General features: G+C 41.4%; 1 protein-coding gene across 1 annotated transcript in view; it reads left to right on the forward strand.

Annotated features, from left to right (window-relative positions):
• LOC135714505 (uncharacterized) overlaps positions 1-7070 on the forward strand; it is a 31302-nt gene extending 24232 nt beyond the window's left edge. Inside the window, exon 5 of the mRNA XM_065237877.1 lies at positions 6747-7070. Coding sequence (XP_065093949.1) covers positions 6747-7070 — 324 coding nt within the window. The remainder of the gene's footprint in view (positions 1-6746) is intronic.
• The last annotated feature ends 9570 nt before the right edge of the window (positions 7071-16640 follow it).

Genomic DNA, 16640 nt, shown 5'->3' on the forward strand with positions numbered 1-16640 from the left:
CCAATGCACAGTGGCTTATTTCGAGCAAAAAAACAGACGCAATTCAGAAACGGGTTTTCAGCTTACGGAAGATAGTGAATCTTATGTAAAAAAATCCGGGGAATCTCATGGTGCCAACCCCTTTCCGGAAAAATGGCAGGAAACGTCCGATTTCTCCCTTTTTCCCCTATAAATGAGAAATATTTGAAAATAACGATCTATAACAATCTGCAACTTCGATAAAGACATTCAAAAACCATTGTACCTTACGTAAAAAAGTCTAAGGAATCGAATGCCAGTATCCTCTTTGATGTCAAAAATCTTAAAGCGGCCCAATTCACCCGTTTTCCCCTATAAGTTGAAATTTTTGGAAATATTGATCTATAACAATCCGCAACTTCAATAAAGATATTCAAAAACCATGCTGCCTCACGTAAAAAAGTCCAAGGAATCGAATAGCGTTATCCCCTTTCATGTCAAAGATCGAAAAATGGCCTAATTCACCCGTTTTCCCCTAAAAATTGAAATTTTTCAAAATATCGATCAATAACAATCCGCAACTTCGATGAAGGCGATCAAAAACCATACTACCTTACGTAAAAAAGTCCAAGGAATTGAATGCTGGTAACCCCTTCAACGTCAAAGATCGAGAACTGGCACAAATTGCCCGTTTTCCCCTATAAGTTGATTTTTTTTTAAATTTCGATCAATAACAATCCAAAACTTCTATAAAGACATTCAAAAACCAAGCTGCTTTACGTAAAAAAGTCCAAGGAATCGAATGCCGTTATCCCCTTTCATGTTAAAGATCGAAAAGTGGCCTAATTCACCCGTTTTTCCCTAAATATTGAAATTTTTCAAAATATCGATCAATAACAATCCAAAACTTCGATAAAGGCAGTCAAAACCCATGCTACCTTACGTAAAAAAGTCCAAGGAATCGAATGCCGGTAAACCCTTTAACGTCAAAGATCGAGAAGTGGCACAAATTGCCCGTTTTCCCCTATAAGTTGATTTTTTTTTAAATTTCGATCAATAACAATCCAAAACTTCTATAAAGACATTCAAAAACCAAGCTGCTTTACGCAAAAAAGTCCAAGGAATCGAATGCCGTTATCCCCTTTCATGTTAAAGATCGAAAAGTGGCCTAAATCACCCGTTTTCCCCTAAATATTGAAAATTTTCAAAATATCGATCAATAACAATCCAAAACTTCGATTAAGACATTCAAAAACCAAGCTGCCTTACGTAAAAAACTCTAAGGAATCGAATGCTGGTGTCCTCTTTAATGCCAAAAATCTAAAAGTGACCCAATTCAACCGTTTTCCCCTATAAGTTGATTTTTTTTTTAAATATCGATCTATAACAATCCACAACTTCGATAAAGATATTCAAAAACCATGCTACCTTACGTAAAAAAGTCCAAGAAATTGAATACCGTTATCCCCTTTCATGTCAAAGATCGAAAAGTGGTCTAATTCACCCGTTTTCCCCTATAAGTTGAAATTTTTGAAAATATTGATCAATAACAATCCGCAACTTCGATAAAGACATTCCAAAGCCATGCTACCATATGTAACAATAAGTTGAAGGGATCAAATTCCGGCATCCTTTATACTGTCAAAGATCAGAAATCAAATCAAATGTTGCCCGCTCAAGACATTTTCATTAGAAATAATAAGAAGCGTTTTGACTTTGACTTTGCACCTGTGCAAAAATGTTATCAATTTTAATTCTTTTTTATCATGTAGTATCATCCTCATCGCTTTCCTCTTCACTCTCATTTGATTCATCATCGCCCATCTCCTCATCATCACCTTGTACATTGCTATCGTCTTCATCGGCCTTATCCCTATCATCTTGATCGGAATAGTAAAATGTCATCTGTCGCTCAAACAGCTCGTCTTTTATTCTTTTCCGTGAGCGTTCTGCTGGAACATCTTGATCAGCGTGTTTCGGGTCTGACCAGGTCAATGAGAGGCGCATCATGTCTTCCAAGTTGTTCTCTGGTGACGTTTTCCGAGAAAGATACGTTCGGCCATATTTGGACCGTTTATGGCACCTCTCACCGGCTTGTTTATCCGCAAAACTTAGAGGATATGGCTGAAATGGTTCAGTTATGAAATTAGTTTTTCTTACTGCCATAAGAATCTTTTAATTATAGTTACCAATTTTTCGATGTACTCCGGTAGGTGTGAATATTTATGCATTGATGGCGGTATTTTATTATTCAGGAATGGAAACTGCTTCCAGATCTGCTGTTCAAGCTGCGCATACAATTGTCTGACTTTTTCGGCGTTAAGATGTTTGGATGACAATGCCAAAGAACTTATCATTCTGAGCTTTTCTACCAACTCCTGGCTGATTCCCAAAATGGCGGAGAAGTTCTTTGGATCAGCGAGGAGTCTTCGAGCCATGTTTCCGTTATTGGATGAGCCGCTTCCTCCGATTTTCGGTCTATTTATTAAGAGTTTAAAGTGGCTCTCGAGCTGTCTGGTTATCTCCTTTCTCTTCTCCTTAACTTTAGTGTCCTTTTGTGCGGGATATCCAGGAATGTGCAGCTGACCAGAGACCCGAATCAGCCATTCTACACAGTTCAGTCGACAATGGTAAAAAGACGGTCCAATCCGATCGTCTGCTGCGTTGACGCATAGAGGACACTTATGCGTATCAGTGTTTTTGTTCACCGCATTAGCAACTTTGCCGTCAACCATCGAGTAAAAAGCCGAAACCGTGACATTCAACCTCAATCCTTGCTGAATGAAAAAAAAGTGCAATGAGAATAAGAAATGTTTATAATATGAGAGATAATACCTCGTTTTCAACGACTAGTGGTTCTTCCTTGTTACACAATCAGTCTCTTTTTGCCAGCTCATAGACTTAGCTCGGCAAAATTTATCCGATTGTGGGTTGGGATTTGTCCACAGTTTTTCCCCCGATCTGGTCTCCAAAATTAGCGGGAGCACGCATTCGGTGAGCAACGAATTATCCTTCGTCATAATTCCTTTCTGGCTGTACTGGCTGAAACCGGTAGCAGAGTCTACGCCAGCCGACAGTAACAAAACACAATCCACGTCACCGTCCATCATGATCACAGCCTCCTGAACTTCCTCCAAGCTAAGTAATCTCTCGATAATATTTACGACCATGTCTCTTAGAGCTACCCTACAGGTTAAAACTCCGTTGTCCCAAATCGGAGGATCATACGCCGGAATGATGGCATCTCGATGCTGCATCGCCTCCTCCCACGGAACTAAGCAGTTCCTACCATAAATGGACTTGCTATACTTTCTGATACTGGCGTACTTTCTCCGTGTCAGGCCCAATCGAGTTTTGAGACGAAGCGACTTCTCTGCTGTTGGTTTGACAAGCTTCTCTTGCCTTGCCTTCTTCAAAGCTTTGCATGCCCATTCCTCTCCGCGTATCCTCAGCTTTCGGAGCATTTTTGCCATACTTGGAGACAAGCTATGCATGCTACATAGTTTTTCAGCTGCCCGCAGCAATTTCTCCAAAGGCTCTGTATCGGCTAAAGCTTTGCTTTGCTTGCTCTTCAAGCTTTCAGAGAGATCTTCGAAGCATTTATTTTTCGGACCACGTTTTCTCTTCGAAATTGGGGCGACCTATTTCAAAAGTAAGAACGTGCAGGGCATCCTTGATAATGACACACTTAACGCAACAAACATTTACCAGGTTTAACTATTCTACTAGAAAAACTCTACCTACATAGTCAACAACCATAGAATTGGCAAAACAAATTGTCAATTCAATGAAAATAATAGAATGTGTTTTAAATAATAATATATCTTACCACGAACGTTTCATCAAGCCATCTCCGGTATTTCTCATAAAATTTTCGTTTCCCATGCGACAATTTCCAGCGGTAGCGGAAGTTTCGAATCCACGTTGTAACAGCAGGCAACAGTTCTTTCCGATTGCTCACACCTTCTCCTGAATTAAACACTCGCGATCTTGCTTTGAACGGAGATAGAGGTCCACAACTTTTTCGTTCCTCATTTTAACAAAAAAAAAACACACACCCACACTTGAGCAATCAACTCAGGAAACTGTGCAGCATAAAACGCATTTCCGAGTTTTTGACACATCATTCATCTTCTTTTCTATTTACATGAGCAAGCGTCATATTCGCCTTGACGACAGTAGCGTGCTGCCATCTGGTTTAAGTGAGATGAAAAGAGAGAAAGGATGTTTGTTTACATTCCTCCTCACACCGGATACCGGTTTTCAATTCCTTGGATTTTTGCATGAGGCAGCATGGCTTTTGAATGTCTTTATCGAAGTGGATGATTGGTATGGAGCGTTATTTAAAAAAATCAAGTTAAACGGAAAAAGGGGCGAATCAAGCCACTGCTCGATTTTGAAAATTAAAGGGGATACCGGCATTCGATTTCTTGGACTTTTTACATAAAGGTGCATGGTTTTTGAATGTCTTAATCGAATTTGCGGATCGTTGTAGATCGATATTTTGATAAATTTCAACTTTTAAGGGGAAAACGGGTGAATTAGGCTACTTCTCCAATTTGGATATACTGATGGGACACCGATACTGGATTCCTTGGACTTTTTTTTACATAAGGTAGCATGGTTTTGAATGTATTTATTGAAGTTGTGTATTTTTATAGATCGAAATTTCAAAACATTTCAACTTCAAGAGCAAAACGGGCGTTTTGGGCGACTTCTCAATTTTTGAAAGTAAAAAGGATACCGGTAATCAATTCCTTGGACTTTTTTTACATAAGGTAGCATGGGTTTTGAATATCTTAATCGAATTTGTGGATTGTTATAGAATGATATTTACAAAAATTCTAACTTTTAGGGGATTACGGGTGAATTAGGCAACTTCTCGATTTTGCATGTTAAAGGAGATACTGGTTCTCGATTCCTTGGACTTTCTTACATAAGGTAGCATGGTTTTGAATGTCTTTATCGAAGTTGTGGATTGTTATAGATCGAAATTAAAAAATATTTCATCTTATAGGGGAAAACGGTTGATTTGGGTCACTTCTTGATCTTTGACGTTGAAGGGATTACCGGCATTCGATTCCTTGGACTTTTTTTACGTAAGGTAGCATGGGTTTTGACTGCCTTTATCGAAGTTTTGGATTGTTATTGATCGATATTTTGAAAAATTTCAATATTTAGGGGAAAACGGGTGAATTAGGCCACTTTTTGATCTTTAACATGAAAGGGGATAACGGCATTCGATTCCTTGGACTTTTTTACGTAAAGCAGCTTGGTTTTTGAATGTCTTTATCGAAGTTTTGGATTGTAATTGATCGAAATTAAAAAAATGCAACTTATAGGGGAAAACGGGCAATTTGTGCCACTTCTCGATCTTTGACGTTGAAGGGATTACCGGCATTCGATTCCTTGGACTTTTTTACGAAAGGTATCATGGGTTTTGACTGCCTTTATCGAAGTTTTGGATTGTTATTGATCGATATTTTGAAAAATTTCAATTTTTAGGGGAAAACGGGTGAATTAGGCCATTTTTCGATCTTTGACATGAAAGGGGATAACGCTATTCGATTCCTTGGACTTTTTTACGTGAGGCAGCATGGTTTTTGAATATCTTTATTGAAGTTGCGGATTGTTATAGATCAATATTTCCAAAAATTTCAACTTATAGGGGAAAACGGGTGAATTGGGCCGCTTTAAGATTTTTGACATCAAAGAGGATACTGGCATTCGATTCCTTAGACTTTTTTACGTAAGGTACAATGGTTTTTGAATGTCTTTATCGAAGTTGCAGATTGTTATAGATCGATATTTTCAAATATTTCTCATTTATAGGGGAAAAAGGGAGAAATCGGACGTTTCCTGCCATTTTTCCGGAAAGGGGTTGGCACCATGAGATTCCCCGGAATTTTTTACATAAGATTCACTATCTTCCGTAAGCTGAAAACCCGTTTCTGAATTGCGTCTGTTTTTTTGCTCGAAATAAGCCACTGTGCAATGCATGCAAACCATCCGGGATGCCAAACGAAATAGTTGGACCGACTTCCTGGAGAGTATAAATGCTTCCCAATCGTCCGTGGACCTGTAAGGAAAAGTTAATTCCCTTAGCGGGCAAAGGCGCACCACACCGCTCTCAATCGAGACTGGCGGAACAAACATCGAAGAGATGAACTAGCCTTCGGCTAAAAATCTCTCAAATAAAGATTTAAAAAAAAAAAGAAGGAACAAACATAATCGACAGTGATGCCGTAGCTGAGGCGCTCGGCACCTATTTTGCCAAGCTTTCCGTTATCAACCAATATGAGCCCACCTTTCTCCGCAAAACAAGACCATCTACTGCCGATATCGCCAATTTCCAGATTCCACAAGACAGCATCAACTCTTAGACTTTTCCTTCGAGGAGCTGCAGTTTGCATTGCGATACAGCACCGGAAACTCGGCCGGCTCAGACGAAATATGTTATCCCCTTTTTTGGACATTTACAACGAGGTGTGGCGTACTGGTGACTTTTCGGCCGCTTGACGAGAAAGTTTGGTGATCCCGATTCCAAAGGCCAACGCCACCACCACACGAGGTACCGATAAATTCCGTCAGATTGCGTTAAGCAGCTGCGCTAGCAAGGTGCTGGAACGCATGGTCAATCGTCGACTTCGCGCTGCATTGGAGGAAAATGGATACCTTGACCACCGGCAGCACGCCTTCCGGGCAGGAAAGAGAACCTCCCTAAAAAAACGATACGCATCTTGGGCGTTCTAGTTGATCGACACATAACCTTCACGCAACACTTCCAGAGCCTTAAGGATAGTTGCAAGACCCACATAAACCTTATCAAAACAATCTCCATGCCGCACCGCACCGACAACCGAGCTATCCGGTTGCATGTAGCCAAGGCAGTTATTGACAGCCATCTACTCTACGGTCTCACCGCAATGGCCAAGGACAAACTGTTGCAAGTCCTTGCACCGGCTTACAACGGCTACATCCGGGTAGTCTCATGTCTCCTGCCCTCGACGCCGGCCGACACAGCCTGCACTGAAGTCGGGCTACTTCCTTTCCGGTTTCGAATCGACACCGCAGTGGCCATCGCTTGCCTACTTGGCAAAAACATCGGATAACGAATGGATCTATCTCCTCGATGAGGGGAACAGAATTCTTCGTACAGCAGCCAATACTGACCTCCTCCCAAAAGACAAGAGCCACTGGCTGGGAGGGAAAAGTTGGCAATCGAGATCGTTAAACATCGTAAGCCGAATTAAGGACCAGTTTAGGGCAGGAGACAACTCGGCGGCGCTCAGACATTCCGTCGAGGAGATGCTAAACTTCGGGTTCCCCAGGCATACGCACCGTTTTACGGACGTGTTCAAATCGCACAACGGAGTTGGGATAGGCATTGCGGGAAAGATCTCGCCAACGAGCAATCACACCATCCGACCTACCAGTCCTAATCCTCACTGATGCACACAGCGTAATTTCTGCTCTCCGGTCCAACATGCCCACTCATCCGTGGATTCAGGGGATCATCAGACATGTCCCCCCCCCCCCCCCAACACAGTATTCGCTTGGGTTCCGGGGCATTGTGGCATCACTGGCAACTCCAACGCTGACAGACAGGCCGTGCGGGACCATCTGGTGCCAGGTACACCGATGAAGTTGCCGTTTCGGACATCAAGCGATGGGTCGAAACTGCCATGCAGGCTAGGTGGCAAGAAGAATGGTTACCAAACCAAGGACCGCTTCTAAGGATCTCAAGGAGAACACGCGTCCATGGAAGGACCTTGGGAACCCGAAGGAGCAACGAGTCATCTCCAGGCTTCGCACAGGTCACACCTGGCTCTCAAACGATTTCGGCGGAGGAGTTTTCCGCAAGACCTGCGTCGTCTGTAATATTCCAGCCACCATCGAGCATATCCTCTGCGTGTGTCCAAAGTACGAGCTAGTGCGGAAATATCGGCGACATACTGGGCGACGAACCTTCGATCCTGGCTACTCTGATCTCCTTCCTGAAGGACGCTGGATTGTTTTTCAATGTTTGATTCCTTCCTTTCGGCCGTCGGGGCATCTCTAACGGACGGGGACACCGCCTTCCACGGTGGAGCTCTGCCTTGTTCGGATTAGTCCATAAGTTTACTCAATTTCAATGGTCTAGTTTGTCCTTCTGTGTTTCCTAAATTTTAAATGTCGTCCAACCAAAACTCTGTAAATTACAACTGCGTTTTTTACCAAGGCAGGCCTTATACCTCTGGTATTTTTCCTGCAAAGTGAAGAACTAGCCAATGGCTAAAATTCCGTTTTAAAAAATCTAATAAAGACCAAAATTATAGAAATAAATCAATAAACGCCACGATTTAAAAAAAAATACGTCTATTCACCATGTTTAAAAAAAAATCTTCTATGGTGTACGATCAATTTTGTGATACGCTCTATGATGCATACTTAGGGTTACCATATCAAACACTTGAAAAGGATGACATTTCATTTGAGGTTTAGAGATTAAGGAGGACAATGATTCCCTTTCTTAACATTAAAGGAGGACAATGAGTTTTATCAAACGTTTTAATTATATGTGCGCTATCACAAAATTCATGATTTGCAAAGGTTCAAATGAGATTTTTCATAACTTGTAGTCTTTACTAGAGAGGATCAAGTATAAGAGAGGAGCGGATGGGATGGTGTTGAGCCAAACGAACTGCCTAAGTCAGAGCCAATCGAGCACTGCCTATCTTGATTGCACTGACAGTGTTGCTAGAACCACCTAGACATAGGTTTCCAAGGCAGTTTGTTTTGAATCCACTCCTCTCTTATACTAGACCCTCTCTAGTCTTTACCAATTCAATCCATCTTCTCGATATACTTCTGAAAAATGCAACAAACTAGCCGTCATAATTCATTTTTGATACTTGGAAATAATCTAGTCTAGCTGATTTGCATGAAAACTACAGCTTTACCCAACATTTAACATGTTCATGGAACATCTAAGCAACCTGTTAATTTTACTATTGATTCAGCATAGGACTCTAACCCTAATAGTACGCGTGTCACAATTCGGTTGTGGCAACTTCTATACAACTTATATCAGTCATAAACAAGTTGCTGCAACTTATTGTGACGGAAATGTGCTACTCGGGAAGGCCGCTGCCATAGCGGGAGCGAAGAGGCGCGCTTAGCGTTCTATACAAAAGAATTCCTATTACAGATATTATTCCTTACATTAGATTTCACGATTTGCGTGCCTCTTCGCTCTCAGTATGGTAGCGGCCTAAACATATCAAACGTAACTATTCAAATCAACGTATCTGCTTTTGTAAACAATCTCTTCAATCGACGATTTGTCTTAACTGCTAACTCACCAACGCAAACAAACGCAGTTTCGCCTAACAAAATCAGATACGTACACACTTATATTTTTTTGCCGAGATGGGCACCACCGAGCAGCTCGGCATTTTATTTTGCTGGATCTCAGTGAAAAACTTGCCGAGATTCAGCTAACAAACGGGAATTTTGCCGAGATCACAGCTAACAAACATATTTTTTGCTGAATTTCCAGCAAAATAAAATGCCGAGCTGCTCGGTGGTGCCCATCTCGGCAAAAAAATCTAAGTGTGTAGATTTGAATAGTTATGCTTGAAATACCTTAAATCCCATAGAACCAGAACGTCAAAATCAAACACATGTTGAATTCAATCTGTGTAGTGTGTTCCATTTGGTGAATTAAGTTAAAATTTTACAGATAGAAAATTTTCAAATAAACCTGCTATTGTAACAGTCTTATTTCTGGTAGCCAAGAAATCAATTTTCACAAACACCTCGAAAATCACACGATCAACAACAGAGAGATTTACGAACAGTATAATTTATTTTCGAAACGTAAAATTTATTTCATAAACTCAGAAAAATGGAACACAACCTAAGACTGTGTTCCATTTGATGAATTTTCACTGACACTTTGAAAATAAAATATAATGTTCGAAAATTCCTCTGTTGTTGATCGTTCGATTTTCGAGAAATTGTTATTGATTCCTGGTTTGTCTGAAATAAGTCTGGTAGAATAGGAGGATAATTTGAATATTTTCCATCTGTCAAATATAAGTTAAAATTCACCAAATGGATCGCAGCCTAAATGTAGGGCGTTGACAGCTGTAATATACTCCTAGTCCCACCATCGAATGGCATTTGCAAGATAAGATGAGGTTGCGATATAAAAAGGAGGACATTTTCGGGCACAAGGAGGATGTAGAAAAATTATTGAAAAAGAGGACATGTCCTCTTTTAGGATACCATATGGTAACCCTATGCATACTGGATGGTATTGTATAGGAGGCTTCCCTAATAAAATTGTTATGGTTATTTTGCTTTACGACGTGTTCAGAGTATCATCCAAACCATTTGTGGAATAGTTCTATCATTTGGGTTATCGTTCGTTTATGGTAATTTTTTATTAAGGTTCCTGTACTAGAAATTAGTACATGTATAGTACTGGATAATGTCATTGACATAAGAAAAGTGGCACAAGCTGCGGCCAATGTTTACTAGTCATAAACACTAATTCCGACCCTGTTTGGATGATCTTCCAAATGTTTGCTTCAAGTCGTCATTTGTGCATAAAACAAGAAACATATGTCGAAACAATACCTTAACGCACACATCACGTTATCCATTCGACAAATTGCTAAATGTTCGGTATTGGGTTCTTCAATGTTGAAAATACATGGCTTTCGTTTTCTTAGCACAATGATATTTTTTCAATCCTTTCGACTTTCATCTCGATTTTTAGTACAATTTTGACGCTAAACTAACAAATTGACAGCTCGGTCCGATACAAAATCCCATCGAGGGGCGCTATAATGGTGATTTTTGATAATGTAATGGCACTTATTTAAAACAGTTCCAGTGTACCAAAATTTATGAACTTTTGGATTTCGGTTCCATGTTTAATTCAGATTTTGAATATGCATTTACCTCAATACCCTTAAAGAACCCAATTGTTCCTCAAAACATCGCCGCTCCTTGCAACAGTAACAATCACCAAATATTGTTGAGGCATATTCACCCACAACACGTATAGAAAAAACACGCACATGTAACCAGAAACAGATACAACTTTCGCAACCATAAGTTTAGTTGGCACTGAGTTGGAAATCATTTCATTTTAAAATGAAATTTATACGCCAACTTTTCCCACAACATGTCACCCACCCAGCTACCTGCCGTCAACTCACGTATGTAGGCGTCCTACGACGACGATGCTTGCTTGAATCGTTAAGTCAAAACCAGTAAAGCCACCGGAAATGCGAGTGAGAACACTAACAGGTGTTAATCAGTGATTTGAACAACAACAATAACAACGACTTTGCGGAACGCGACTCCAGGAATATACGTGCAGAGGAGCAAGTATAACCACACGAAGCGAAGCGCATCAATGCTACACGTGGATCCTGGATGGCATGTAGAGATGCTTAAAGGTTATACGCCATAAGCACCTGTAAACATGCACACAGAGAGAGATAGAGATTCGCAACAAATGTGCGAAATGCTACGTTTGTCAGTGCTGCTGGTATAGCTGGAAAATTCAATCTTTAAGTTGTACGATTTTCTGGCATCACTTATGAGCTTTCAACCCCTTGCTCCTCGCACCATCATCACTCGGCGGATGATCCATCCTCGAGAGTAAAAGTTCCACAAATCGTATCATTTTGTATCCCGTTCCGCTTGGAGCCTTTCGTTGTTGTTAGCGTATTGTCACAGTCGATTGAGTTAGCCTGGCGGAGACGAGAATTAGTATGCCGCCATTCCCGAACCTTCAGCCATGCACCCGAATCCCACCGGGAGCTGGTTGTGATAATGATTTGAATTTACAATGGCATGCAATGTGCTCCGAATAGGAGCGGTGGAACCGTGACAATGGAGCTTTTGTGGAAGTTCGGTGTTCCATCAACCAACGAATGAATGATAAGTTCTGGTGAAAGTTTGCTGATTTGGAGCTACGGATTCCAAACTCCCCTGATGGTAGAGGTCCAATGGTTCCAAACCATGCTAATTATGTCCGAGCCAAATGTGATCCAAAGACCACCAAACAAATCGTATGCTAAGTTCTAATTATGGGTGAATTCAGTTGTGTAGCATAATTGGATTCTAATGGTTATTGTTGGATTCGAATCGGTAATGAGTATTCTCTCAGTATGATTGCAAAATCCCACAACATTGCCAGAGTAATAGGCACCTTGTGTATCCCACAATGAGGCCTTCTAGGCTCGGATAATTAGTGTAACCTTCTTCAACAGCCTAGGTGGGTGCTGTCATAGATTGACAGTCGCGTGTGCCCTTCATAGTTTTAATTAAAAATTCTTTTCTCAAGCCTATAGCCTCTGTAATAATTGTGAGTAATATGGCTGGCTATACGGTGCGCGTCAAAAGAGTTAAATAATTATCCTCTTCCGCTCATTATAAAAAGGCTTCCTCTCTAACGGGTTGCCGCCGGAGGGTTGACGCTTTATAGGTTAGGTGCACTTGGTACTTAGCGTACTTGGTCGCCGTGCTTGCTACCTACAGCTAAAGATGAGACTTTTATATTGCCGGTGATGCGATGCTGGAATACATTTGGGTATTATTTGCAAGCAGTGGTGGTCGCCAACGGAACACGTAGATATCATAAATTTACTGTTGGAATTTAATAACATTCAACGAACAAGGCGCTACAAACACGTATCGTGAAATATACGGAATTGTATCAAATTAGACACCTCCTAAATACTTGCATCACATCCGTGGAAAGGAAATGGAACTCATTTGGCGCTATGAACGCGTTCGCATGTCATCGTAACTCTTCATCCACGTCTCATGCTCACGCTCAGCGGAAATGAGGATTCTAAACGGACACGCACCCATAGGCGGTACGCAGCTCAGCGAATTATTGCCAATCATCGAGGAAATCGTGCTTGCTGCAAAAGCTATACGGCGGGTAAATTCGATTTGATTGTTCATTTCCTGCGAGATAGATTTTATCTCGCACTGGCAGCGAATGTTCCTACTAATTCTTAACGACGGAAAAGCGCAGAGGCGAATTGAGTGGGTTTGACAAGGAGAGACTCAATCCTGCTTACATATTCAAACTAGACCTGTGCGCCGCCGCGCCACGCCGCCGCCACCGACGATTTTTATACGCCGCCGCCGCCGATGAAATTGAACCGGCGCGCCGCCGCAGTAAAATGGTTCACGCCGCCGAATAAATTTATGTCACGCCGATGAAAATTCCGTAACATTTTTTCAGTTAAATGCATCTTGAACGCGTTGAAATAAGAACTTGTGTGCACGCTCGTTCGTGGCTACTAAAAATAGAGTAACAAACCACTCAATTAATTTAAAACCAGATCTCCTCTAAATTGAGCAACATAGCCAGAACTGAATTTTGACAAAACGGCTAGGTATTTGTTCATGAGTTATTTTTATTCATTCCCATAACCTCAAATGATCCTGTATGAGACAGCAATTGTCACTTAGTATTTTGACGTTTGTTCGCGCTTTCTCTATGTAGCACACAGGGATGAATCATTATTTTTCCTCCTGCTCGCACTTGTTCGAGATAGTTTTTTGGTGCGCTGATCAAACGTAAAAAATCTCAGTTTAGTGGTTTCGTCTCGATGAGCGAGAACTATAGGTGAGGCAGAAGGAAACTAGCTGATTCTTTCTTTCTCTCGATCCGACGAAAACACCGAATGAATGAAACAGTGGACTAGAGTTTCCTCATACCCTAACAACGTTGTAGGTGGAAATATTCTATGCTTTTGGAAAATTAGAAAGCTGCAGTATCGTTGCAGGAAATCCAATAAGGCTCCAGGGGTCGATCGCATATCAGCAGAGATGCTCAAAACTGACTCCATGCTATCCACTCAAATGTTGCATCAACTATTCTGCAATATCTGGGACACCGCGACTTTTCCGGATGCAGGGCGTCTTAGTGAAGGTCCCAAAGAAAGGGGATCTGACTGTGTGCGACAATTGCCGAGGCATCATGTTACTGTGTATTGTTCTCCAAGTTCTGTGCAAAGTTATCCTGAATCGGATACAGGAGAAGATCGACGCGACTCTCCGACGGCAGCAGACAGGATTCTGTGCCGGAAGATCTTGTGTGGATCATATTGTCACGCTCCGCATCATCATGGAGCAGGCCAATGAATTCCAAGAGTCCCTTTATTTGGTATTCATTGACTACGAAAAAGCTTTCGACCGTATCAGGCTTTCTTGTGCAGAGTTCTGCATAACAGAGCCTTGTCTGACCCTATCCTGGTGTGAGACAAGGATGTATACTACCACCGCTACTCTTCCTCATCGTAATCGACGAGATCATGGTGGGTGCATTCGACCGTGTACCGAACCGTGGGCTGCTTTGACAGGTTATCATCATGAAGCATCTCAACGACTTCGGTTTGGCTGATGATTTTGCTCTACTAGCACAACGGCGTTTTTGATATGTAGAGTAAGCTCAATGGCCTAGGTGAACGCTCCTGAGCGGTGGGTCTCACCATCAACGTCAACAAGACTAAATCGTTGGATGTCAACACGGGCAACCGTTCCAACTTTACGGTAGCGGGGCAAACAGTGGAGAATGTCGAAAGTTTCCAATATCTTAGCAGCCGAATAGCGTCGGACGGCGGGACCAAGAGCGACATAGGTGCACGAATCAAGAAGGCTAGGGCTGCCTTTGCGAGTTAACGAAACGTATGGAGATCAAACCAGATAAGTCAACGCACCAATATCCAAATTTTCAACTCGAACGTGAAATCCATGTTGCTATACGCCAGCGAGACGTGGTGTATATTAGCGGAGAACACTCAGAAGCTGCAGGTCTTCATCAACCGATGCCTGCGGTATATAATTCATGCCTGGTGGCCTCACAACTGGATATCGAATGCCGAGCTCCATCCTCGATGTCATCTGAAGCCGATAGCAATAGAAATTCGAGAGCGAAAGTGGTGGGTTTGCCACACACTTCGACGGGGCGGAAACGAAATCTGCAAGCAAGCGCTGCTTGGAATCCGGCAGGACGTCGCAGCAAAGGTAGACCCAGAAGCTCATGGCGGCGAAGCCTCAGCAAGAAAATAAAGCAAGTTTATAGGAATCTGCGCCCAAGTCAAAGCAAAAGCGAGCAGCCGCTCATGATGGAAGACTTTTGCGTTGGCCCTTTCCACCTCCGGTGGTGTACAGGACCCTTAAGTAAGTATACTTGGTTGGGAGCCTTGGTTCGCAAAGTATTGTGTGTGCCCGCTACCAGCACGCCAAGTGAACGAGTTTTTAACATAGTTGGGCTGACCGTATCTGCACGTCGGTCAGGCATTCACCCTAGCAATGTGGATAAAGCAATCTTCATTCATGACAATTACAGCATTTGCAAAAAATAGTGTTTTGCAGTAAGCAGTGGCTGTTACGTAATGTAACAGATTGCTTTTATATACTATCCACTAGACCTGTTCATTTTAAACGAAACGTTCAGAATGTAACAGGTCAACCGTGATTACTGTTCGTCATGTTAATTTTCAGCAAAATTGGTGATGACTTCGAGGTGCTTCAAGTTAATTTTATGTTTTTAAGGTAATTTACGGCTTATAATATTTGTATCTTGAGACTGAAACAACGAAAACTGCTGTAACAACTTTCATAGCTAAGCTTTATGTGTTATCTATGATCTTTTTTTTTACCAAAGGTTGACTATTCAAAGTGATTTTATTGATGTTTGACTTAGTTTCATGCTCAAAGATATCTTAAAAAGTGAAGAATTTTAAAGTATTTGTTCTACGAATTTTCCACCCATATGATATAAAAATGTTTAGTCTACGGCATAATGTTCCTCATATTGTTCTAGAAATATCGTTCAAACATAGTTTTCGTGTATATTTCATAGATTGAAAGATAAAAATCAGAAAAAATGCCGTTATAGCTAAAATTCACAAGACAACAGAGCCAATAAAAGTTCAATTAGATTGACAGAACATAGTTGTATTGCTTTTCAATGACGACCGATGACTGTTTCGTTGATATATGATTTTTTCATAAATAAATTGCAGGGGATTTTAACAAACATTTGACATACTTTTCTAAACAAATTCCACATGCACGGCCAATGAAATCACTCAAAATTTAGTAAGAGTTACTCATATTTGAGTTCAGGTTACTCAAATTCGCGAAATCGTAGGTCATTCATAGAATGAGTCAATTTTCCGACGCTTTCCTAGGAAAACTTCTCGAATATGAGGAAAACTGATTGTGTTTTTAGTCGTTCTACTAGCAAACTTCTAACCTGTGTATAATTTTCTTAAAATTTCGAGAAGTTTTCCCCGGGAAAGTGTCGAAAATTTTTCTCATACCATGAGTGACTAACGTTTGAGCGATTTTGAGTAATCTGAACTCAAATATGAGTAGAATTTTTGTCCATGTGCGATTGGTTTGGAAAGTATTTTTTCTAAATCATTAAAAATAAACTCACGCCGACCAACGCTGCCACGCCGCCACGCCGCCGCCGTCGAAAGCAAACGGTGTGACGCCGCCACGCCGCCGCCGCCGGCAGAAAACAACATATCACGCCACCGCCGAAAATATTTTGATCGGCGCACAGGTCTAGTTCAAACTCTGGTAGCATTTCAATAAATCATACGCCTTCTGAAGTATTCTGAAATGCATCTAAATTTAGTCAGCAA

The sequence above is a fragment of the Ochlerotatus camptorhynchus genome, unplaced genomic scaffold (assembly GCF_037179485.1).
Source record: "Ochlerotatus camptorhynchus isolate MF236.1 unplaced genomic scaffold, CSIRO-AGI_Acam_v1.1 ptg000656l, whole genome shotgun sequence".
NCBI lineage: Eukaryota > Metazoa > Arthropoda > Insecta > Diptera > Culicidae > Ochlerotatus > Ochlerotatus camptorhynchus.